Here is a 26,143-nt window from a genome sequence, read left to right as displayed (position 1 = left end):
CCAGGGCCTTCAGGATCCAGCAGCACCTGCAGCAAGCTCTGGCCAGGGTATGTGCACAGGCAAGCCCTGCGTGTGCCACCAACTTACTGTGGAGTCTGCCCCATCCAGCACATTCTGAATGAGTCTCTTGAGCTCGCTGAGCGCTGCCCGCAGGCTGCCGGCCGGGACGTCTTTGGCTGATGAGGTTTCCGAGGACTCGTCCATGGAGGAGTCGGTGGACACGGCCGAGTCGGCGCTGTCGTTGCCGCGCAGGTGGGAGCAGAGGTAGCGCACCTGGCAGTACGCCTCCCACAGCTGCAGCCTCAGCTGCAACGACAGAGCCTGCCATTAGAGCCTGCCCTGCATTAGCCCGGGGCCTCAGGCCATGCAGATCCTCCTCCCATGGTCAGTGAAGTGTGATTGCCAGCCCTTACAAATATTTGCCGTGTTGGTTTGGAAATGTGTTGGGAAGGATGAATCAGGAAAACCTTATAAATTTGATTGACTAGCAAAAGATTTTGAGAATATGGAAACCATAAGTGAGAATGTTGATGCTTGAAGATCTTCTCCCTTTGTTAAGATAACGCCAGTTGCTGCAAATATCAAAAAGCCAGCAGAGACCCTCTCCAGGCATGACAGGAAGGGTCCAAGATATGGTTTAGAGATAAGAAAGTAGTAAAACATGGTAATGTAGCGATTTCTATAGGTCGTATGTAAATGTTAGAGAATTTGTATCTTGTATTAGATCGGTTAGTGGAAATTAGAATATTCAACATAGAAGGAGATATAAGAGCTCTCTTGCCCTTACACCCTTGAACACCCTCTTGCTCCCTTGTTCTTGTCCCTGCACCCCTTCCCTCGCCCTGGGCCTGCTTTGAGCTGTGTCTGGCAGCTCCCAGCTCAGCCCTTTTCACCCACTCCGATGCAATAAACTGCAAACTTCAAGACCAGAATATAGAGAGTGCCTGAGTTTGTCCTGACCACCATCCAACACCAACTCCTACAGAAATGGATGTAGGGGTTTACTTTCCTATGGTCAAAAGGGTGTTGATGCCAGACCCAAATCCCAATTTTCCAGACTTTGGCTCAGCTCCAAATCCAGATCAAATGCATTAAACTGCCTTTTGCTCTGGGACTGGACACAGAGACCCGTGGGCTTTCCCAGAGGCTGGAGGGCAAATACCTGCTCTCGTTCTTGCTCCAGCTCCTCTGCCTCCATGCTCTGCTCTATCTCAGAGAGCAGGGATGTGCTGGTTGTGTTGAGGTTTTGGAGACTTTTCTCCTCGCTGAGCTCCTCCACCTTGCCCTGCAGCTGCCGGTAGGACAGCCTCACCTCCTGGAGCTCCAGCTGGCTTTGGTGCAGCTTGTGAAGAAAATCAAGGAATCAGAAAATATTAATGGAGGTGATATGGACTGGATCAATCTCTTGGTTTGTGAGGGAGTTGGAAGGGAGGAATGAGTGACACAAAACAGGGTTTCCAGCCAGGAGGAAAGTACTCTTGGCTGGTATTGCTGTTTATTGGAGCTTAATAATCTCCAAGTGTCATTAGACACTTCAGAATCCAGAATATCCAGAAAGATAAAAATAGCAGGTTAATCAGCACTAAAATGAAGAATATTGTGAAGAAGTTGGGACTCAGGTAAAGAAATTTGCTGAAAACAACACAGCAGGAAGTGAATCTAAAATGAAAGTGCTATCTACATGTTTTTAAAAATATATATACAAATATATATTTTAAAAAGGAAAACAATATTCAGGGTCATTTTATAGAGCTGAGGATCCAGTGCTTGGTAACCCACAGAAGTGAAATGGATAAACCTTGCTCTGCTCTCAGCCCCAGAGGTGCCAAGCTTCTGTTCTGGGGAGTGACATTTGGTGACTCATGGCTGTGAACACCATGGAGATTGTTGAGAAACCACCTGAGCACTGGGATCTAAGAGGCCAGTGAAGCCTCTTTTGAAGCCAATTCTACTACTGAAAAATAAAATAAAATGAACTGCAACCAGAGTCCTCTAATTCATTTTGCATTTACCTCATTTCCCCAGCACCCGCCCCACTCCATTGCTCAGATCTCCCTCCTAAGCTGCTATTTTCTGTCGAGATGCCTTGTTGATGTTCCTGTTATCCATCTTCATGGGGAACACCCAGGACCTTGCTTGCTGCCATTCTTGCATGAGCCATTTCATTCTTCCAGTTGTTCTGTCTCCCACTTTGTGCCAAATTTGACCCCAAATCATGACTTTTACTGCATCTCCCTATCCCCTCCCTGTCTCACTGCTGCCTCCTCACCTGCAGGTCCTTGTCATGGCTTTGTCTCTCCAGGATGAGGACTCGATCCTGCAGCTCCTCCACGGTTCCCTGGAGCAGGTCATTCTCCTCCATCATGGCACTGAGGCGATGCTCCAGCTCCCGCTTCCTGTCTGTCAGCATTTTGATCTGCAGGGCAAAGAGAGGCCATCAGACTTTGCAGGGGCCAGAGAGGAGAGATATCACATTCCAAAGAAAGAAATGAAACAGCAAAAAGCAGAAGGGTGTACATAGATGTTCAGTACCTGTATGACAGAAACTACCTCTGTGTGTGGAAAGCTCTGAAAGGAAACAACTCTTTCCCTAGGCTGCAGGGACAGCTCCAAAGGGACTGGCTGTGCACTGGCAGGTCAGGGAGCAGGTAAGAATATTTAAAGATTCTAAGTGGAGACCAACCCTGCCCACCCCTTGCATCTTAACATTTGAAAGACTGGGAAAAACTGGTTACTTTTCCTGGGTGGTCCCAAAGGTGGCATTTTTCTCCTGTATGGATGCTGGAGACCACAGGTTGAGCCAGCAGGGTCCAGGGTGAGCCTGTGGGATCCTGCTCCCCACAGGGCTGTGCCCCAGCACTGCCCATAGCTGCTCTTAATTGGTGTGTATTCATCAGGTCCTCACCAGGGCTTTTTCTGTCTTTTCACTTGTGAAGACTCCTTTCTGTGCTGTGCTTATTTTTAGCCTCCCAGTGATCGGTTGCCTTTAAAATTGGTTCATTTCTTTTAATTGTCAAGGGCAGTGATTTCAGGAGAGGGACAGTGTGCCAAACAAACCCTCCGTGACTCAGTTAGCCAGGAACAGTGCAAGGGATGAATCAGCACTAGCCAAGGTCACTTCTTGTTTAACCAAGAAGAAGGAGCTTTTTCCCATATTAGTACACACAGGATCTCTGGGCTCTGCTATGCCAGCCATCCACCAGTCCACTATAACCCTAAATACTCCCTATGGCCTCCTTTCAGTTCATGGAGTGTAGAGAAATTCAGCAAATTCCCACTGTTTTCTTGGACCCTTTGGGACCTTGTCTCTTTGCTGCTTTCCAGATTGCTGAAAAGATTTGGCTGCACAAAGGAATATCAGCCAAGTATGTGGACTTGCTATTTCTGCAGAGTAAAGGCCGCTGGAGGTATCAGAAAACTGCTGAGGTGACTAATGGTTTCTGAGATGTCTCTGCCCACCACCATCATGATTTGTGTGGGTTGAAGAAAGAAAAATAGGAGGTTTAATGGAGAAATTGTACCAAGAGTTCATATTTGGTGGGCAGACCAGTAATGAACATGCTGTAAATAATGATACAACATAAAAAACATCACTCTGCCATGAGCCCTGCACCATGGGGAAGACACAGGGGGAAAGGGTTTGGAAAGCAAGAGACAGGAAGGAGGTGAGGAAAGAAGGTGTGGCATGCATGGTGACAGGCATGCATGGTAACAGTGATGTAAGTGCAGGCAAACCCTTTCCAAGCCTCCATACTTACTTCAAGGACCTGCTGCTCCACACCAAGGGAGGGGAAGAAAAGGCGAGGGACCAGCAAGGAGCAGGTGGGAGTGGGAGAAAAGAAATCAAGAGATTTTAGGAAAAGCTTTTCCAGACAACTTTTAAATAAAAGAAGTAGTTGGGTAGTAGAGCTGGACATCTTCTACCCATCTAGCTCCTGCCTATGTGACCCCCAGTGACCCTGTCAGGGAAGGGAAAAAGAAAGAAGTTGTTTCATTCCTGCAGATGTACCTGAGTTAAAACAGGCAGGTTTCCTTGCTTTCCCAAGTGCATGGCTCAGAGGCAGGAGAGGATTGCTGCTTTCTTTGCAAGCATGAGAAACAGAGGAAAAAAACCCTTGCAGACCTTCCCACCATGCCTGCCAGAGTTTAACCTGTACTGGGCAGCAGCCCTGCAGGAGCACAGCCATGGTTTGGCTCCTGGAAGATCCTTCTCATCCCTTCATTATGCAGGAATGCTGTGGCCGAGGCAGCACTGGAAGGTGCCCTGAGCCAGCCCAGCCAGAACACCATGGAGCAATCCTTGCTGGGGCAGTCCTTTGCCCCAGTGCTGCCATCCCTCTGCTGGCTCCACCAGCTGACTGTGTTTGATAAGCTCACAAAGGGTCATTACTCAAGCTCCAAAAGCCCTGGCTGCTTTCTGCAGGAGGGAGGCAGGTGACTCACCTCGGCCTGGAGGCTCTCCAGCCGCACGATGTGTTGGCTGCTGGAGGAATTCTTCTCCCGAAAGTCCTCCCGGAGGGTGTGGACCTGCAGGGAGAGCTGCCGCTCCACCTCCGACGCCTGCAAGGAGACACCAGCTGGAGTTACCCCACACATCCAAAGCAGCCATCTCCTCCTGCCCAGATACAACTTTGACACAAGCCCAGTTTCAGCAGAAACTCTGAATTCTGCAGAGTTTAGGTGAGTGAAAATCTCATCCTGGACAGACATTGAGGAGAGCTGCCATTTAAACTATGTTGATTTTTCCCTTGGGACAGCCAAGGGGACACAGCCTATAATTTTTTTTCACTGTAAAAAACCATGATGACTCCTGTGTCCTAGAGGAAATTCACTTTGCCTTAAAAATTATAGCCTAGCTGGGGTTGAGGAGAAGACCAGGAAACACTCCTATTAGATTTATACTCTCTCAACCTCTGAACATCTTTGGCACAGCTCTCATATAACAAGTACTCTTTGCCTCTGACTCCCAGCTCCTGTCAAGGCCAGATGGAGAAACATCCACTCCACATGACTGTCAGTGCAGAATCCCTGGGCTTGTCCCTCTTTCCCATTTTGAAGCAGGGATGCCCCACATATGCAGGGTGGTTTGAGGACAGCAGAAAGGCCATGCCCACCTGCAGGATCCAGGCTGGAGGCAGCACTTACAAATGACAGCTTAAGACATGTTAACTACTCTCCAGGCAGCTTTATGGCTGATTTTTACATGTGAACACACTTGTTAAGGCTTGTAAGACAACATAAGGTTTTTATGATAAAATCCTAACAAGACAGCAACATGGATGGTTTTCTTTTTAATTAGCTACCATCAGGTTCCATTGCACTTAGGCACAGACCTCCATCTCTGCCACATGGGCTGGAATTGAGTTGATTCCCCCCAAGAAGTGGCATTGCTGTCCTGCTTGGGGTGTGTCCAGTGGCAAAAGCCACAGTGCTTTAGATGGGGAGGTGAGATGGGAGGGATTTGGGTCAGCAGCTGTGGGCAGGTTGGGGAATGCAGGTTGGGGTCTGGCAAATGTGGCTCCAGATTTTTTCTGGGTGCTCTGACAGTGCCCAAGGCAGAGCTTCACCAAAGGGTGCAAGGACTCTGCTCTAGCAGCTTTGACTGGAGCAATGAGCACACAGACCCAGCCTGAGCTGCTCACAAAGGCAACATTGCTCCCTTTTAAAAATGGTCCCTTATTTTGCACAGTCTGCAGCAAAATATTCCAAATCAGAAGCGTGAAGTAAAAGGCTGTTCCAGCTCCATCAAGTGGAGGAAACTGGTGCCTCAACAGTTTGCTTGGAGGGGCAGTGGCAGACAGAAGTATGGCCACCAAAGCAGACTCTGACCACTGGCTTCTGAAAAGAGAAATGGGTTCCAATAATAAATAATCTTGTCTATAAATTGCTTTTTAGTTCCCTTCTTATATTGTTTTTTCACTCTTCTTTAAAGCCACATATCAGAACCCTTTGCATATTGCCTAATTTATTTAATAAAGCTTCCTTGCTTGGGCAAGATCACAAAATATAGTGACAGCATAGAACTATAGGAAGGGGTTGGTTATTTTTCTTTCCTTAAGCAACTATAGATTGCAAAGCATCCTGAGCAGCTATTAATTGGTGACACTAAAGGAGATGGATGGATTGTGCTTTTTTTGAATGATTCACTTGCTTTTGTAATGACTGCTGAAACATCTTCATGCTGAAACACTCTGCAGGAGCTATCAAGGATGAAAAAGCACCAGATGAAAAGCACTGAAGGATTTTGCCTGCAAGATGCTGACCACATTCCCACGGAGCACAAGTGGCACCAGAGGAGATGACACACCACTATTTGATGGTTCACTGTGTAACATAATTTATATGCTTGAAGAATTCTACATACAGAGAGTATAAATGCACAATACAGCAGTAAGGAAACAAGGCAGTATTAATGGCATTGTGAAAATCCCTGGTAAGAAAATATATAGCTGCTCCTGCTCATTCTGCTCCCCATGCCCAGACAGGAGCAGGTGAAGGGATGAGCTGCAAGAATGATTCAGATTGTGGAAAGTCTGTTATACGAAAGGAGTCTAAAAAAAGGATGGCTTGTTTTATCTCATGCAGTGAATGCTGAGAGAGGACTCCCTATAAATACATCACGGATGAGCACACAGAAGCGCTATTTAAGCAGAAGCACAATTTTGGCAGAAAAGAAAGATGTGAATAAACCGGATAAGAGTATATTTAAGCTGGCAATAGGAAGATTTCTACATTTCCAAGGACCTGCTGTAGGATTCCTCTTCCTGTACCATTACAGTAGTAGAAATGGTGGCAAAAAATTAACTTTGTAATGGAGCTGGGTCACTTTATCATGCAGCTTCTTTCAGAGGGCTGCCTGTGACAGAAAGGAAATGAATTGACCTCAAAGGTCCTCTCCAGTACCAGGCTGCTTGCAGGACTATAAGACTTGAATTCACCAGCATTAAATCATCATCTGGAATTTATCTATGTGCTGCCCAGCTCATAGGCTCACACATCTTATTCCCACAATTATAACCCACATGGAGGGAAAACAGGACTCGGTTACTGTTAGTATTTAGAGCCCTAAAGGCAGACAGGATGTCACAGTGTCACCTCAGTGAACACCATTTGCATCCTACCTCATGCAGTCAAGTAAAAATAACACTTGCTTTAGCCTCACACAGTGCAGAAAATACTCTCTGACTAGCTGTTTAGCAGAAGTAAACAGAAATGACTGTATTTTGTGTTTCCCTTCACAGGCTAAGCAGGAACAGTCTTCATTCAGTTTTTTTTAGATATGAAACAGTCTTCTGAGCTGAGCTCTGGTCATGGAATCTTCCTTTTCATGCTACAATTGTTTCAGAGGTTATTAATCCTGCTGCCAAACTACACTTTCTAATTGATTGTAAAATAGAGATTTTAACATCAGCTTGCATTAATTTATGAAAGCCACCTTCACAGTGCCCAGTATTTCTCAGGCCTTATGGTGTATGTTCAGCCAGTGTCTGCTTCAGGTCTCAGCACTGCTGATGATGTGCACCTGTACATGTGTGCTTTAAACCATGAGCTCACCTCTGATTACTTCTAACATGCTCTTTTTACTTAGTGGCATCAGTGAAGATGTAAGCTTCCATCTCCATTCTCTCTTTAATGCTCAGTATGGCTTTTGCTGAATGGAAGTGAGTTTCTTCTGCCTCAGCCAGCCTGTAGGACTTTCTCTTCTCCATCAGTGTTTCCTAAACATTAAAAGCTAAATCTTTTGTGGTTCTGTCAATCATTTAGCAATGCACTGATTTTGCTAGAGACAAGTAATATTCTTTGCAGAAAGGCAGACATATATTGCTCAACATCACAGCTTTGCTCTGTAGTTAAAAATGAATTAATTTCCTCGGTATGGGCAAATTGGCCAACACAGCCGCCAGGCAAGATTTGAAACATATCTGCAAAAGCATAGACATCAATTCACAATTAGATATATTCAATCAACTGTGAGATTTGTTTTCTGGTCTTCAGGCAAGGTTTCAATGAGATTTGGGCAGTGCAGGGAGAAAGGAAGAGCAGGAGGACATTTTGGCTTCTGCTCTAATTAAGGGCTTTTCATCACTGCAAACTTGATTAAGTTTCTCTCGTGATTAATTCCCAAGTGCTAAAATACACAAAACTGTGTAGATCTTTGGCAGAAAGAGATCTCTGTGATGTTTAACTTCTGGAATATATGAGCAATAAATACATAAAACAAAGACAAATAAATTGGACCACTGATGTTCCTACGAATGGGGGATCTTTCAGAAGTTAGGAATGGACTGTGACAAATTAATGCCAGTAGATACAGTCTTATTCAAAGAAAACCTTCCTCTGGGGTAAGGTTTGATAAATAAAGCTAACTGTATACAAAATGTCTAGCTATAAGTGGTGTCAGAAAGAAAAGGAAAATAGAAAAAATTTAATAGACTGTAGCTGGGTGAAGAAACCAATGATTCCATATGATTTACTTCTACAAACAAGATTATTAAGATTTAACAAAGGATATTGAAGATTTTCTTGCCTAAAATAGCTATGAGAAGTCCTAATTAATGCTAAATTTGTAACACTCAGGAGAGCGTGTTACCCCTTTTATTAATTTGCTAATAGCTGAGTTCAAGGGACTTCCCGTTCCCACTGTGGTCCCATTAACACTTCAAACCACTAATTGCTGCCTCCCCTGGCTGCAGGTTCCTGGATTCCCAGCTCTTCTCTGGAAGGAAAATATATTTGGCTACTGAAATACAACCAGAGGAGGAAATAACAACAACAACAACAAATTAGATAAAAAATTTACAAAAAATTTGTTAATCTGGTTTCTGAGGGAAGTCCCAGAGGATTGGGATTGCTGTCTTGCCACTGGAAGCCTGGTTTTCTGGGATACTTGATCCATGACAATAAATTGGCTGTTTCCCAGCCCTTGGCACACTGGCATCATAAGCCACCATCAATATTTTGCATACCTGGAGGTTGCTCAGTTTGGGAACCTTTGAGAGACTTTTAGCAAAGCTTTTAATGCAGCTTGACTTCAAGTTTTTATTTGAAACATTAGCTTATCCAGGAAAGTTCTTATATAATAGAAGTGCTTGCATTCACCACCTGTTGAGATCTTCAGTTTGTAGTTGCTGATTTATGTGCCCAGAGGGATTCTCTGGGGAATTCTCTGTGGAGAAGAGCAGTGGCACCCTGGTGAGATGGCCAGATGCCCACCCAGCTGCTCCCACCCCCCTCCCCCCTTCTCAACAATGGGGGAGAAAATAAGATTTTAAAGCTCGTGAGTTGAGACAAAGACAGTGAGATTACACACTATTAGGGGAATTTGAAGTTAAAACAGTGACCAGTAAAGTAAAAGGCAAAGTTCACACTGGCCATTGCCTGGGAGTAGAGTAGCAATGGGGATTTTTGTGGTGAGGGAGAGGATGGAGCTCTGCTGAGGGCGGATATTGCCCACCCTGCTGAGGCTGTGATAGTGTGAGGAGGTTTTTTTTTGGGCTGATGTCATCAGTGGAACTGTGAATGGTGTGTGGTAAGTGAATATTGTAATGACCATTATGAAATTAGCATTTTTCTGGGGCAAGGGGTGGAATTTATTTGCTGCAGGTGCCCAGGCACTGCACTGGGGTGCTGAGAGACCCTTGGGGCTGCCCCAGGATGGACATGGTGAGTTCCACCCCAGCCCCTCTGCAGGGCAGGGCTGGGTTGAGCCTGTCACTCACCACCTCTGGAAAAATGCACTCAGGAAAGGATAAAGTACCTTCTGCCAGCGACAGCTGAGGTAAATGTGTGTGAAACAGCCTCGGGGTTGAAGGAGAAGTAGGAGGGGATTTGGCTGGGCTTTTTCCAGAGACCTGTTCCTGCTTCTCCCCAGTGCAGCACAGGACACTGGCGCTGGGAAGTGCTGGTAAGAGCCAGCACTGCCCCATCCCTACCAAATGATGGAGTGGGGCTGAATCCTCCTCCTCCTCACTCATCATTCACTCTGCCACTGCCCAGCTGTGGGGGTTTAAGGCCAGTGCCATTGGGTGGGGGCCCTACACTGACAACAGGGCAGGGGGACAAAACAGTGAACAAAATAATGTTATTTTTGCCAAAATGGATCTGCCAAGAAAAAAGGAAATCAGAGATCTTGATCCAAGGATTGCCAAAGCAATGAGGCTGAGTAAGGGAGGAAAGGCACTATTATGGCTTTTTTGTAAGCATCAGGCTGGGGATGTATTAGTGATGGGAAAAGCCTCATGGCTGCAGCATTAAACCTATTCTGAGAGGATTCTGTGAGACAAAGGGCAGCAGTGGCAGTTTATGCTAAGCTCTGCACTACTTCCACAGTTTTGCCACTTTGGAAATACAAGAATACGAGCTCTTATTGCTTGATGACAGTGAGAAACACACAGTGTGTCCTTTGACCCTACTCCTATTTACCTGAGTTTTACCATAAAAAATCCCCAAGAATGTGTTTCCTCTCAACAAAGCCCAGTTATACAATGGGTTAATGCAAATCAACTCTGATGCCTCACACCTGAGAGGCAGTGGCCCAGCTGGCTGAAAGAGAGAGTAGGGAGCACCTGGGGCTTTGTATTTTGGGGTGGGGTGGTCTGGCATCTGTTTCTTGAGGTGGAGTTAAGAATAGAGATATTTAATTCCTTGGTGGAAATATCTACAAGTCTTGGCTCTTCTCAGGCTGAAGCTGGATTTCCTGGTTTTGGAAGGTAAAGTGTTTGCATTGCCTGACTCTGGTTGCTTCCTATATTTCTAGTGATTGGAGGACTGTAAGTGTGGGTAGAGATGGAGAAAAGCTACTGTTGCTTTTTTTTAAGTGTCCTTGAAAAGTCCTTTTAACTAAGACAGTGGACTTTTGCTGCATCACTAAGCAAAGTGTGAAAAAGTAGATGGGGTTTTCCTGGCAATGCAGTTGTTGTTTCTTTCCCTTTCTGTAAGGTTAGGTGATATATCAAAACCACCGTGCAAGGCAAGCATCTGAAATCTTTGGGAAAGAGCTTAGGGGGATGAATGCAAAAAGATGGCTTTCATCTTGTCTTTTAGTAAATGTTCAGATAACTGTCTGACTGAGGCCAAAAACCATTAGCTGGGGCTAAATCAATTTACAGGATTAGGAACTGCTGTTTCGAACAGAAGCAAGGGCAGTAGGTGCTATGTGGGGGTAACTCTACCTGGGTCTAACACCTCTAGGTCCATTGTTTGAATGAAAGAAAGAGCTTCACAAGTGGCTGTGGGCTGTTCTAGGAGGTGCTTAAACATGAGCCTCCCTTTTTTGGGGGGGGTTTATTCTTGACCTAAACATTTGGCTCTTGTGGGGAGGAAAATAGAGTGTGGAAAAATGAGTCAGCCAGCTTCCTGTGGGAGGGACTGCAGGAGGCACGATGCTTTGAATGCTGCAATAAATTAGCACTGGAGATAATTCAGAGGACAAAGTGTGCCTGGAGGACACACCATGCTAAATAGTGCACAAAGTGGCTCTTGCTCTCAGTGTGCAAGTGCTGCTTTGCAGAAGAAGTGTGGGAGATGAGACAGCTCTGCACTGTGTCTGTGGGGCTCTGCACAGAGGGCTGGGCTTGCTGGTAACTGTTTGGCTCCTGGATGGTGAGAGAATTAGGGTAATAACAGGTAACACCAGCAGGCTTGTCTAGCTCTGTGGGGATGCTGCACATCACCTGGAGTGAAGCATTTGTTACCTATTTGCACATGGAAGTAGAAAGGCTGCAATAATCAAGCCTGGTGCAGCTGAGAGGAACCACCACATTAAGTCACTGCAGCACAGCCTGGCCCTTATTGCAAGGGGGCTGGGACCTTCAGGTTAAAAAGTTTGTCATTCCCCTTGTGCCTGTGCAAGAGCACAAGGGGAATGAAGTTTTGTACTGGACCAGCAGAGGAAATGGTACAGTTTAGAAGCTGAACAGTTCATATTTTGTATCAGTAAGCTCTGTGGTCTGCTCTCCTAGATAACTTCTAATGCATTTCTAATGTTTAATTTCCACTGATAATATGCCTGAAAAAAAGCATATTTTATCTTGATAGACCACTTTGGCCATTACCTTTGATGTGGGTTTTTAATCCAGATCTGCTGGAGCTCAGTCTGTCTTTGCTACATGAGCTAAGGGCTGAAAAGTATTTCTTCCAGTAACTTTCTAGTGAGCCAAAAGTGTGTGTCAGATGAGAGGATAATGAAACACAAAATGCCTGACTAGTTTGGAAATAACTGAACTGGAAACACGAATACTTAACCCAGTCATTAAAACCTTTTGAAAAATTAAGAAAAAGGTTACAGTGGTGGAGACAAAGAAAAGTAACATTCCCTCCTGCTCTGAGAGGCTTTGCTGTCTTTCCATGATAGCCTGAAGTCAGGATAGCCAATCTCCATTCTTGAATTTATTTTTTTAATAAATCATTTTAGTCTTAAGATCTTAAACCTGGAGGTATTCAAACTCAAATGGTTGTGCCTGGAAGAAAGAGACAATAATTAAGCTTCTTGCAGTCTCTTGCTCTGGCTTTAAGCACTCTCTCCCCTTTATTTCAAGGCAAATTAACTGATTTCTGTTGGGGATATCTAATATGTGAAGGCAGACCAGCTGCTCTGTCCACTCTTGAAATCTTCATGTCTATACCCTCCTAAGCTCACAATATACTGTTTTAGGATTTATTAGTAGTAAATACAAGCCAAAAGTTTCCCAGTATGTGTAGACTTGATGTTCAAACCTGCAAATGTGTCTGAATGCATGAAAATAATGTTGTCCATTCCCACATATGTGAAATGCGTGAGTGCCAAAAAAAATGGGACAAAATTCAAGGAGTTGGTTTAAAATATATTAAACTCTCCCAGGAAGCCTTCAGACAGGAAGAGAGAAAACATTTTATCAAAGGTATATTTAAATTTTATGGTAGATTGACCTGGAGATGTTTTATTAGCTTTTAAATCCCTGCAAAGTTTGATTCCAAATAATTTCTATCAGGCTGTTTCTTAAATACAGTGCTCATGTGTGTTTGCTCATTTCCTTTAAAGCTTCATAAATTTATTTCAAAAGTGAGAGGAAGAACAGCTAAGAAGTGGTTTTTGGAACTTGGCTTGACTAAAGCAAAATGTGAAAGTGTTTTGTGCAGAAGGCTGATTTCTCATAGCCAATACAGTAGAACTTGTGGCTGCTTTCTGAGGAAAAATAAGGAAAGCCAAACCCTACAGTGAATATTGGCCAGGATGAAAGCTACAGCTTCAAACTATTCCATTAAACTTTCCTCTTCACTAAATGTTTTAACCACAGATAGGTGCAACAGGGTCATAAATGGAAAGTGAATGCCATAAAAATGAGCAAGTCCATCACAAAGTTTTGGAAAAAACCCAAACCAAGAAACTCGTATGGCAGCATGTCACATTCCAACACTTAAAAAGGTACAAATCTGTGTTCTTAAAAGATTGTTCTGGAGCTGTTAGGTAACATTTTACTTGAAAATATTTCTTGGTCAGTTAGTATTTGATCTGTCCTTCTAAAAACAAAGGAACTGTGCTGAATACCTGCAGTCAAAGAGCTTCTAGAGAGATACCATTTAACTTAGCAGTGCTTCTTCCTGTACTTTGGCAGCCTTCAGCTATATCTGAATTTTTCTCCCTCTTGGCAGCATGAAAAGATCTGTTTAGAGCATAAGGTCTTTGGAGCAGACTTTGAGCACGAGGCAGACCTTGCTCTTGGTGATTGCTGACAAAAGATAATTACAATGTGTTAGTAATAACATCTGAGCACTTTGATCTGCTGAAGCCAAATCTATACTTAGTGCATTAACATGGGTAATAAGTACAGGAATTCTGTCTCCTTTTAGCCCAGCTTTGCTCTTGTTCCTCCCAGGCTGAGCCTGTGGACGCAGGTGCAGCAGATGCTGGAACACAGCATGTTTACCTTCTGTGCAGTGCACACATGTGAGCACTGAGGGGATTGGGTCTTTAATTCCCAGATCCTCAGGGCAGGGCTTGGCCTTGAGAGCAGTCTGCACCTCCCCAACTGTACATAGGGGCAAATATGCAATACTAATTTCTAGTGTGAGCCAGAGCCTAAATTCACAGCAGATGTATTCAAAGCTGAAGATAAATTTTCCAAACAACACCTGTAACCCAGCTTTTGGGAAGTTTCTGAGTACTTCTGCAAGTGGCCGGATCTTATGCATGTGCCAGCCTGGCAGGTGAGGTGCTCCTCTGGAGAGACTGCATGGCTGTAGCTGTGGCCAGTGTCTGGATGAGGGGAGGGTCTGGAAATAAAGCTCTTTCCTTGCAGCTTTTCTTCCTACAGTCTTGCTTTTAAAAAGCTCTTGCATGAATTTTATTCAAATAACAGCTTTTAGCAAACTTGCTGGTATTTTGGTAGTTTAAGTCCTACAAAAAGATGTGCTTGGAAATAAAAAAATAAAGCAAGTAGATGTGGAGAGGAAACGTAGTTGAAAAACTAAGTGGGTGCAGCACATGCCATGGGATGGCCTGTGAAATATCCTATACTGCCAAATCATACACAAGTAGGAGGATCCTTATCAGGGACTGGAAAGAGACCCTCTCTGTATGAGTTTCAGGCTTTAGTGTATCTGAATATCAAGGGACAGTATGGATGGTCCTGTAGAGGGGAAGATACCTCAGTCACAAATCCTTCATGAATTAATGCAGTGTTATCAGAGGAAGAAAAACCTGCTGTAGCTACATCCCAGCAGCTCTGTTAGAGTAACTGCCTGGGAGAGTCCACTGAAAGTGTTACAAAAGCTGTGCTCGGCTGTGGGCAGCCAGTTTGGCACAAACGTGTTAGACTCAGACTTGTACCTGTAGCCAAGGTTTTGCAGATCCAGGTCAGGTGTCATTCAACTGAAAGTCCTTTCCCCCACTGTCTAAGATGCTGCTTAGAGGGATAAGAGTCACTCAAGCTGTGGTTTTTTGGCACAGAGGATGTTCTTTCTGACAGCTGACTCCATGCAGACACAGCCAGCTCTCAGCAGGCCTGGGCTGAGCTGGAGCAGGAGCCAGCAGGTCTGGGAGTGACCCACAGCCCAGGTGTGGGGCTGCCTGCAAACCAGCACCTGTAAGCACTGCTCAAGGTCTTAGACTGGGAAACTCTGCACCGACAGAATTAGCAGCCTGTCCTGTGTTTGATGCCAAGAAAAGATCTCTTTTCTCTGCAAAGGTCTCACAGCTGAGGCTTTGGCTGGTAAGAAGCATGCTTCCTTCTTTCACCAAAGTGAAGTGATTTGTCTTGGAGGGGCAGAGTTTGTAAAGACCTACAGCTGCCCTTTAGGGAAAATACTGTCTCTTTTGACTCTGGTGTTTTTAACCAGGAGTCAGTACCAATGGCATGTACCCTGTGCATGTGCCTTTTTAGCCCTGCCTAGGGCCAAAGAAGGGAACAGGAGACCAGCTGTAGAGTGCAGCAAGAAAAACAACAAAAAGTGGTGTGGCTGTTCTTCAGCTTCAAAGACTCCCTGACAAGTTACTGTTGGGAATGTGCTTCATTTTCAAACCTGTTTGAGCATGCTCATATTTAACGTGTGGCAACATTCATTGCTTTCCAGGTATGTTCATTTATCTTCAGCAGAGAGGGCTGCCTTGTCTGAGTGTGTGTGGATTCTCCTGCACTTGGTCATGGGCTGATCTACTCCATTTCTTCTGCTGCTTCTGTAGGTTTTTAAACTGGGATCTTCCCTAGACTTGCTGCACATAAATGATTAACTTTCTCTTCCTCTTGCTGCCTGAAATCAAGAGTAATGTAACCAGTGACAGAAGAGACTGTGGTATTCAGCTCTCAGCAGTTTCTATTACTCCTGCTGCTGTAGCTGAATTTCTCTGTGTGCACAAGTCAGTGGTAGCTGCACTAAATCTCCTGAGCACCTGCTGTGTGCTGGAGTGTCTAAAATGGTGCTGCTTAGAGCTTCTGCCAGTACACAGACATGTGAGTGAGTTAGGAGGGCTTTTATCCTATCTGTGCTAAAAATCACCTGCCTTAAGCCACTGATCCCTTTTCCCCCTCCTTGTAAGTCTCGGATGCAGTGAGGTGTGTGCTGGAGCTGGCAGATGGCTGGGGAGCAAACAGGTCCACACAAGCATGCACAAAAATCAGGTTGCATCACTGTTAACCAGCTTGTGCCAGGACTTGGGTTTTCTTCTGCCTGCCACCGCCCTACACTGTGCCACCACCTACACTGGTTTCCCCATCACCCCTTGGCTTGGCTATTTGGTGACCTACCTCCTGGAATGTTTCCCCTCCCCTCTCAGCTCTCTCTAGTTGATTAGTCCAAAAGATATCAGCCATGGCACATTGTTGAATTCATTTTTAGACACAATGCTGTGCCAGAGATCTGTTTGCTTAATTACAGAAATACTATTATTTCTGCTGTAGTATGTCTGGATTTGGTTTTGTTCTTGAGGCTGGTGCTGATTTCAGCCTCTTTCCTTGGCTCTGCTTAAAGATTTTTTTGTTGTTGTTGTTCTGTTGAATTAGAGCAGATATCCTCAGTTTGGAAAGTTATGAAGAACTGAGTGGATTGAAGAAGGAACAAGGGGTTTAACCATGTCCCTACTGCTGCACAGGTAGGCTTTTAGCATTTGGATCTTCAGCTCTTAACACTTGTATTTAATGCAGGGCTGCTCAGCTCCATGCACTGGCACTCTCTGCATCTCCTATGTAGAGACAGGTCTTATGTCAGTGCCACACAACATAAAAAGCTGGCAAAAAAAATACACAAAAGCTGGCTTTGGGTGCCCAGGATGCCACATGAGACAATGAACGTGTCCCTCAGCAGACCCACATTTGTGGAGCAGAGACAAGCTTCATGCAAGTAGAGCACATGTTGAAGCTCCTTGACTTGATGCTTTGTTCATGTCTGCCTGAGCAGTGGGGCACCCAGAGCTGCTTGCTCAGAGACAGAAAGCCTCAGTACAACCCATGTCAGACAGTGTGTGCACACCAGGTGATGACCTGAATCCCAGATAGTTTTCAGAAATTAATAGGTTAAAGTGTAGCATAATTTTGTTAAGCTCTTTCAGGGATTTGGAATTTCCCAGTGTGATCCCATTGACAACAAGGGACAAAGAGATAAAGATATTAGAGCCAAGTTTTCAGCACAAGCTTTCTCTCAAGTACTGATTCAAAATACAGCTTTAGGTGTCAAGCTGTGAAACACCAAGTATATCCATGTCTCAAACTTATTTATTTGGAGGACAAGATAAATACTTACCAGTTAAAAAGCTCTCTATTGATTTTCACCCTTACTCAGGTTTGCTGAAAGGGTCTAGGATTTAATATTGTTTATGGCAACAATTAAACATAACCAGGAAAGGAGTGTTTTGGCTAGGTCCCTTCCCAGAGTCAGAATTTACACGAGGGTTATAAGGCTCATTGGGGCTAATCCCTGCTAGCATTATACATCATCTGACAGTTGCCAAGGAGACAAGGATAATCTGAGTGAAACAAGATATGTGAGAAGGGTATTTATGGACATTTGCCTAACGATGCTGGTGGAATGCACCAAGAAGTGATTATTTGAGTGCCTTTGAAGTACTACCTCTTCTGTGATGAATATGGAGGACTGATACACATGCAAAAAATGTCCCTGTGAAATTAAAGCAGAAGTAGCTTGGCTTTGGTTTTTCCTTTTATCCTGTGGTAGCCTCATCCAGTGCTTGGGTGATGCCTTAAGATTTTAGCCTTTTTATTTTTCAAATCCTGTACTGCATTAGTGCACAACTCTAAACTCCATATAAAGTGTCAACTACTGTCTTCAAATTCTGGTCAGGCAAAACAATTCCTTGAGGCCTAAAACTCAGGGACACCCTATAGCCTCAGGCCCTGAAAAGTATAAACAAAACTGAATTGAGGGGAAGCAAACTGGGGCAATATGACTTCATTACCTGAAGCTGTAATTGGAGGATTAGCCTCTGATATGCAAATGGACCAAACTTATAATTGCCTGAAAAACTCATGACCTTCATCCATCTTGGGTGTAGCCTCTGGGAGGCTTCTGACTGCCCAAGGTGTAGCTATTGAAGGCCTTTAATAAATACCTACTCTTATTCTCTTAATCTTGTCCAGCCTCTGTCCAGCTAGGTAGTCACTCCAAGGCATCACCAGGAGGGACAGGCAAGGCTGTTCCAGTGCTGTGAGTTTCCTGTCCAGCCATCTGCATTCTGTGGCATCAGCAGAGCATACCCAAGGACAAAGAGTGTAAAGAAGCCATTTCAGTATGACAGAGGCTTAATGAAAACCATCCACTCCACATGCTTGAAAGTACTCACAGGTGCCTCATGCAAAGGTCTGGGATGCCAAGGGGTGTGAGGGGAGGGAAGAGTGGAGGTGCTGGCGTACAGGTACTCACTGGCATGGAGGTGTGTGTGCTTTGTCAATGGCTTTGCAGCCAGCCAGCTCATTCCTCCACCCTGCAGGGTGAGCCCAGCTGCACCACAGAACCCTGGCTCTTGATCCTTTTGCCACATTCACTGAGCTGTGGGCAGGGTTAGCAGCACAGCCTACTTGGTATGTGGGTTTAGACAGCCATTTTGGTCAACTATGCAACTTTCTCTGACCTTTAGCTTTGCTTGGGGAGATTAAAAGAAGCCAGAGACTTAATATCTTCATTTGAACAAGTTCATGCTTGGAAAGGCTTCTGAACTGTTGGTTTCACATTGCAAGGTATTTTCTTGGCATGGTGTTCCCTGGCCATGAAAAGGGTCAGAGATTGTTGGAGGAGGCCCATGTCTGGGACCAGGAGCACTAAAGTTGAGTGATCTGGAGCTGTACAACACTGAGCAAATCTTCCCTTCCTGTGCTGAGGTGAGGCAGTGACATGCAATGAGGGAGAAAGCTGCCTATCTCCTTCCCTCTCCCTCAGTTTGACCTTCTTAATCTCTGATACTGTCTCTTGATGGAGGATTAAGCAGGATGGGAAGACAGAAGGAATTTCCCAAGTTTTGAATGCCTGATGCAAATAACTCCTTTGAAAGGTGGGAGATGCTGAGAGCCAGCCTGCAGCTGATGGGCTGTGTCTCGTGATGCCAGAGTTAATCTGGGTAAGCAGAGATTAACTGAGCTGCTGGATTGGATAATGCCTGAACTGGTTTATTGCAGCTTCTGCTGATAAAGCAGCCCAAGCCTAGGAAACCCCTCCTTGTCTGCAGCTCTGCAGGGTGAGGGCCTGTGCCCATGGCTGCAGTGCCTCAGGCACAGGAAGAACCCAGGAGTAGGTGGCATTAATGAAATCATCAATTTCATAAGCATTTGCCTGGACCCCTTAAAGCTTTAAATATTTATGAGTTAGACTTCACTAACAGTCTGGTCCCTTGTGCTAAGGTGGAGAGGGAAATAAAGGCTGAGCAGCACAACATTTAGGGAGGATTTGAGCACAAAGTGAAGTACAACATCTAGTAAAGCCTAGGGAAATAAATCTCTCTGGAATAGAGGCAAACCTACAGGAATAATTTCAGTTGGCAAATCCCTGTGCAACTTCATAGCTCATCAATAGATGTTATTTAGACAAATATCACACTGTTACATTCTACACATGATCTCTTTTGAACAAACATGGTAATTTGGCTTCTAAACATAAATCTGTTGAAACATGACTCCCACAAAATATGAGTCTACTCAAGCATTTTGAATAATGCCCTGGTTTATTTTTTTCACCCTTTCATTACTTTATGTCCATGTAGAATTAAAATGCAAGTCAGTTCCAAAGCCTTTGAAATCACTCATTCCTTGTGAGTATTCCCTCAGGCTTCTCTGCCTCATTCTTTAGTACTCATAAATAGCAGGAAGACATGACCTGATGTTAGCCAAACTCTTGCCTGCATAAAAGGGGAACCTCAGAAGGTTTCTTTCAGACTTAACTTTGCCTAGTTCTTCTCATATCAGTGCAAAAATTGTCCAGTTCTCCCTGACTGGTGTGCACTTGGTCACTTCCCAAAAGTTTCCTCTGATGGAGACCTTGTAGAGTCTCTGGGCCATCTCCTCTACTTAGCCAAACTTACAGCTGGTTTTTGTTTTGGTTTGGTTTTTTTTTTTAGTAGCAGTAAAATTTTTATCCTGCAATTTATATGTATTGTTGTTTATATAAGGGATATGGAAAATAAATCTTATACTGGGTCAAGGAGTAATGTCTGAGCATTAGCTTTACTCTGTCATGCTGTCACTGTGGGACAGAGCACTAAATTCCTACTCCAAACCTTAAAAACAAGCAAAAAGCCCCACCCCAGCTCATCTCCATTCTATAAGATCAAGAGAAAAGCTCAAACTCTTGTGTACTCTGCCTGAGTGGAGAGGAAATTTTTCATTCACTTTGGTCTTGCTTATTGGTTAACATTGATAATTACTGCCTAGTCTGTCAGTGCCTGAGTTTGCTGGTGTTCCAATAAAACCTATGCCAATCCTTGCTAACCAAGTAAAGAAACAAGGGAGAACTCTTTAGGTACTTTCCCAAAACGTGCTCCTCTCTTGAAATTTGTGGGTATTTTTGTCCTGAAACACTTTACCGACAAAAGCATTCGGAACTATGGATCCCTTCTACAAATATAGACCCTTCCCTCCAGCAAGACTTAAGGTTTGTACCTGTCTAATGGTCCTGGTATGAGTGAAAAAGCTGCTGAATTGTAGAAGACTACCATTTTCCTGGATCTGAGCTTGTGGATAGCCAAGTACAATGGTGCTCTGTTCAACAAGTAACCAGGAACAGCTCAGGCTAAATAGCTGCCAAACAGTACAGCTTTCTAAGAGCACTCCTGTCACTACAAAGCTGTGCCAAGTCTGGAAGTGGATTCTGGAACAGACTTTAAAGGATTTAGAGAACAAAGCAATCACAAGGTTAAATTTCGTTATCTTGGTGCACTGAAGTGCAACTGAAGGATGCCATTTAAATCCAATGAGCTGGATGCTTTAGTTACCCAAACATCTGCAGATCTTGCAACTGCTCTGTGAAAGCTCTATATGTATGACACATCTGCATTACTGTGCTAATCCTGGTAGAGTCATAATGCAGCTTAAACTATCCAAGCAGTCCTTTCTTTTAAAAATGTTCTTTCCATTAGTCAACATTAGAACCTTCCAGGGAAGAACAGTCAGGAGAGTCTAAAGAACTGAGCCTCTGCAGAAGAATAACTATTGAGATTGTGAGGCCAGCCTGTACCTCCTCCAAATTAAATGCTCTCTTGGGCTGCTTATGAGCAGCCTTTTGCTCCAGTTGCTTGGACATGCAGGTCCCTTGAGTTCACGTCCTCATCTGTCAGTTGTTTCCTGCTGTACCCTTGCCTCTGGATACTGTTGTGTCCCTATCTGAGGTGGCATTTCCCATCCCTGTGGTCTTGCTGACAAGCACAAGCCAGCTCTGTATTGCACTGTGGCCACCAGAAATCAACAAGAGTGTCTTGCTGTTCCTGTATCTCTGCTCAAAATAAACTGGGTTCTGCTAAATGCCATTCTAAATAAAATGTTGGTTAAGCTCTAGGCTGTTTGCAAGAGGCCTCTGATGTTGTGGGTAATCAGAACACCCAATACAGCTGGGAAAACCCTCTCATGTAGAAGAGACTCCCCTCTTGAGCTATTGTCTACTAAATTGCATTGAGAACAAGCAAGCCTGCTTGAAAAAAAGAAGGAATTTGAAGACTTTCATTATAAAGTGTCCAAACTTTATAACCCAGAATGGGCCTTTAAAGATCAAATGCTTCTAATTGTGTTTTTTTTACTGTACCTATTTGCAAAGCTTTCAATTTTGTTTGGTTCTAGCTAGTAATGCAGTGGCTGGATACAAACACCTTCTGTGTCCTACTTTCTAGAATCTCCTGGAGGAAGTGTTTACAGCTAGTGTGAATAAGCAGAAAGATTTTGAAAAAAATTCTTCTGCCCATGTGTTCCTACCTCTGAGCTACTGCATAATAAAACAATTCCAATAAACAACATGGATGTAAACAGAATAGCCACTTGAAATTTTTAGTGCAGGCCAAGAGGGGAGGAAAGAACACATTCAGAATTTTATCTTCTTACTCCAGGACAAATTCAGCTTCAGTTTTATGTTGCATTCTGGCTTGATACATTAACAGATTAGTGATGCTGCTGTCTCAAGACAGAAATTTGCATGAACTTTCAAAATCTCTTTTAGGACTGCTTGCTGGAGGAAAAGGCTGGGCTATGAGCAGGGAAGAACTGACTACCAGGGGCTTTACACCTTTGCATATGTGTCCATGAGACATGGACATCTCACTCCTGCAGGTGTGCTGCCTGGTGAAAGGGGGTGGTGCTGGGACACGAGGTGTGGCTGTGATGTCTCCAGGGGCAGCCTGTGCTGCTCCATCCAGGCACCACGAGCCTCTGAGGGTGGAAGATGAGCCGTGCACAGCCTGGAGGCTCCGTGGTTCGGGCAGACAATAATTTCTCTGGTGCCGTGTCTCCAGCTGGACTCCCGGGAGCTGCTCTGTGCTAAACCCTGGCAGGGTCACCCTGCGTGGGCTCACTGATGTGCTCACAAGGAGCTCTTTTCACGCAGGATATAAAATGTTGACCTGTCCCCCAGCAGGCTCGGGAGTCATTGTGGATGGTACAGACAACAGGCTGCCTTGGGCTGGTGCAGCTCCAGCAGGATTTGGGGGGGCGATTGCCGTGAGCAGAGGAGGAAGGGTGGGGAGGGGCCCGCGGGGGCTGCAGAGGTGACACGGGAACACGTCCTGGCAGCCAGCCGAGCCCACGGCGGTGGCAGACGGGCCGCGGCCACCGCCCGCCCGCCTCGCACGTCACAAGTGCGTCTCCCTGCGTGTCCCTGGCTGTCGTGGCGTTACCAGCACAGAAATCACAGCCGGTTGCCACAGCAACATCACCAGCTGGGACACGCCGTACTGTCATCCAGCAACCAGCGAGGGGTCCCCGGGGATGGAGGGGATGCTCCATGCCCCCGAGGAGGATGAGGGTCCCACCCAGCCCCTGGGACCCAGGGATGCCATCCTTTTGCCCAGCGATTTGTGTAGTTCCACTGCCTTTACAGTAACATTTTTTTTCCCTAACCTTAATAGTAGTTTAATCCTTTTCCTAGGGAGGGCTTTGCTATTCATCAGCCCCTGTTTTATTCCATGCACAGCTTTCATAGAAGGGATTGGAATGGACATTATAGATCATCCAGTCCCAACTCCCCCTGCCACAGGCTGAGAACTCTCCCATTAGACCAGGCTGTTCCAAGCCCCATCCAACCCAGTTTTGAACACTGCCAGGGTTGGGACAGCCACGACCTCCCTGGGCAACCTCCCTGCTCCAGTGTCTCAGCACCCTCACAGGAGAGAATTTCTTTCTAATGCCTAACCTAAATTTCCCTTCTTTTAATCTGTCCCCATTCCCCCTTGTCCTATCACTACAGCCCATTCCCTAAGTGCTCATCAGCACTTAAAACCAAAGGACTCAAGGGTAACAATCTTTCATGAAATGAGTGTGTGCAAAATCCTTGGGCAAATTCTGTAGGGGTACTCCCCCTCATGTTTGCTGAAATTACTTCTTTGTCACTTCCTGTATTTATTCCTTGATGTCTGGATGACCTTGTTCCTCTTGGGTCCCAAAGCTCTGTGTGTCCTAAAATGGGGTTAATGGGTCCTGCAGGCTTGGACTGACTCTCAGCAGAGGGTTGAGCCTTTCTCATTGTTCTCCCAGAGGGATGGTGGGTAAGTGCCACTCAGCAGTGACCTCAAGGTGTTTCTCCATTACCTTCTAGGGCACTGAATCATTTGATTGAAGGACTCTGCAGGCGAGAACACGCAGCTGCAGTCACGTCCTATATTTACAGCTTTAGCATGGAAAGCCTCAGCACTCCAGGCCTGATGTGGCATGAAGCTGAATTATTAACAAGTGCTCTCTGCTAGAGGAGAAGCAACTGGAGACTAGGAGCCTTTCTCATTAGTATTCCCTGGGTGCTCAGGGATCTGGCTATGTGGCGTGAGGATCTGCTGATGCTCCAGAGGGGTGGGGAGCTGGGGAATGGTTACTGGGAGGTTTGCTGGAATCAGTGTTTGGCTCTGTCTGGTGCTGGTGTCTGTTTCCTCTCACCTCAGCATGTGTGACACGAGTGAGCCTTATGCCAGGCATAAAAAGTGCTCAAGGGCTGCCTGCCTTCCCCCAAGGAATGCGCAGCCCCACCAAAGCTGCCATGACAAGCAGCTACTTCAGCCCCTTCAAAAGGAAGCAGTGCTGCCTTTTCTCCTGCAATCTCCCCTTCCATTGAATTTAGACTGCTCAGTGGTGATGCAGGTGAAGATTTGCTATGCAGGACTCTGTGCTTGAGGAGTTCAGCACAGAGCTCCTTATAATAAGTTACTCACTGAAAAGGTCCAGTAAACACTTTGAAGAACAAAAACTGGAGAGTTTTTATGAAAAAGAATTCAGTGGAGTGGCTGATCTGCACCTTGAAATGTAGGGATAGTCAAAGCAACCCTTCTTTAACCCAGGTTCACTCAGGATCTTTGTCTGGTTAAAAATAAACCCCCTGAAGCAGGACTTAAATTCAGCCTGACCTGCCTTTGTGCTAAGGATGGAGCTCCCAACAGACCCTGCTGTGCTATTGGAGACAACTTAATAAACAAGAAACATAAGGAGGCTTTCATTAAGCACCTGTATAAATAAAATAAGGAATTAAAGACATAATTTGTAGTGTAATTGCTACAAATCTCTAGCATAACAAAAGCGTGCATCTTGCCCAGCACACTTCTTCCAATAACTTTCTTTTTCAGTGAATTATCTAAATATTGTTCCTATGCTGACAGACCCAGCAAGCAACCATTCAGAAAAATCTCTTCAAATAAATGACAACAGACCTGCCTCTCTTGGGTGTTCTTGACCATAAAAGGATATATTTAAAATACAAGAAATTTGTAATGGAAAATACAATTCTTTTATTTAAGAACTTGCTCTTAAATAAAAACCTGTTTCTTTCAAAGCAAAATCAGGCAGTTCCTGCCAGTTCTCTAACATGCTGCATGTTAGAGCATGAAGAGAGAAACTCCAACTGAAGTATTACTGAAAGGAGGGTTTTGTGGTTGGTAAATAATACCTCCTTTGGAGAATTGTGGGCTGGCTGTTCCTGTTCTTGCTGTAGCAGAGGGATTGACTGAAACACCTCATTCTTTGTAGCAGCATGCTGGCTCTAGATGCTGAGTGAATCTAAAGAGTTGGTGATTGAGGGCCCCTCTGAGGGATGCCACAGCAGCCCAGCACTCCTCTCTAAACACAAGGAGCTGTTTCAGCAGTGCAAGATGACACTCTTCCACTGCCCCGGGAAACAGATTTGCATTGCAAAAACTACCTGAGCCTGACATTGTGAAATCGCTCCCCTGTGCTCCATGTACCATAAAAGAAGCCCAGCTGAACTGGGAAGGATGAGCCTCGACCAAGCTACACGAAGCAAACAGCTCCAGGAGCCAGAGCTGGGGAGCAGGAAATGTGTGGGAAAGCCATCTGGTGAAGGCACTCAGAAACAGCGTGGAAGTCTTTTTTCATTCACTTCCTGACAAAGTAGTAATATGCTGCCTCATTATAGGAAGATGACTACTTGTTATTATTATTTGCATTAGTAACTCCTAGAAGCCCAAAGGTGGGAACAGGACTCTTGCTGCGTTACCTGCTGTGGGCACATGCAAGAGGAGACCTTTCCCTATACACACTCCCCCATAAAAGGACAGAAAGCACAGGATTGTGTTTTTTGTGGTTTTTTCTTTTTTCTTTTTCTTTTTTTATCCTAGTGGGGAACTGAAACAGATGGGAGAGACTGAAGAAGCTGGAAACAGAACATGTAATAATTCCCAAGCCTCGACTTTCTCAGCAGAACTGTTCTTTGCCTCCTATACTTTAGCTCTGAGCAGCTCTGGTGAGTGGTTTGTACCCTGGCACACTGCTCATGAGGAGCTCTACAGTTCTCCTTGGTAAACCTGGCATTTAGCTTGCTGTGGACACACTGCTGAGAGCTCCTGCACCCTTTGCTGTGCTGAGGCAGGGGAAGGGAAATCAAAGCAATGTGCAGAAGGGATTTTAATCATCATGTAGCGAATTAAAAAATACTGGGGAGGTCTTAAACTTGCTCTTTGGCATTTCAGTCACGTCTTTCAGTATGTGCTCCCAGTCCAGCCAACCAAATTTTCCCCATGGTTTAATGCTGTTCT

General features: G+C 45.0%; 1 protein-coding gene across 1 annotated transcript in view; it reads right to left on the bottom strand.

The window, feature by feature from the left end:
* Positions 1 to 26,143, bottom strand: part of BICDL1 (BICD family like cargo adaptor 1) — a 49,255-nt gene that overhangs the window by 14,610 nt on the left and 8,502 nt on the right. The window contains exons 3-6 of the mRNA XM_056504603.1: positions 4,444 to 4,560; positions 2,270 to 2,416; positions 1,163 to 1,342; positions 88 to 306 (exon numbers count right to left, since the gene is read on the bottom strand). Of these exons, the coding sequence (XP_056360578.1) occupies positions 88 to 306; positions 1,163 to 1,342; positions 2,270 to 2,416; positions 4,444 to 4,560 (663 nt within the window). The remainder of the gene's footprint in view (positions 1 to 87; positions 307 to 1,162; positions 1,343 to 2,269; positions 2,417 to 4,443; positions 4,561 to 26,143) is intronic.

The sequence above is a fragment of the Oenanthe melanoleuca genome, chromosome 15 (assembly GCF_029582105.1).
Source record: "Oenanthe melanoleuca isolate GR-GAL-2019-014 chromosome 15, OMel1.0, whole genome shotgun sequence".
Lineage (NCBI taxonomy): Eukaryota > Metazoa > Chordata > Aves > Passeriformes > Muscicapidae > Oenanthe > Oenanthe melanoleuca.
This window is presented reverse-complemented; position numbering and strand designations above follow the sequence as displayed.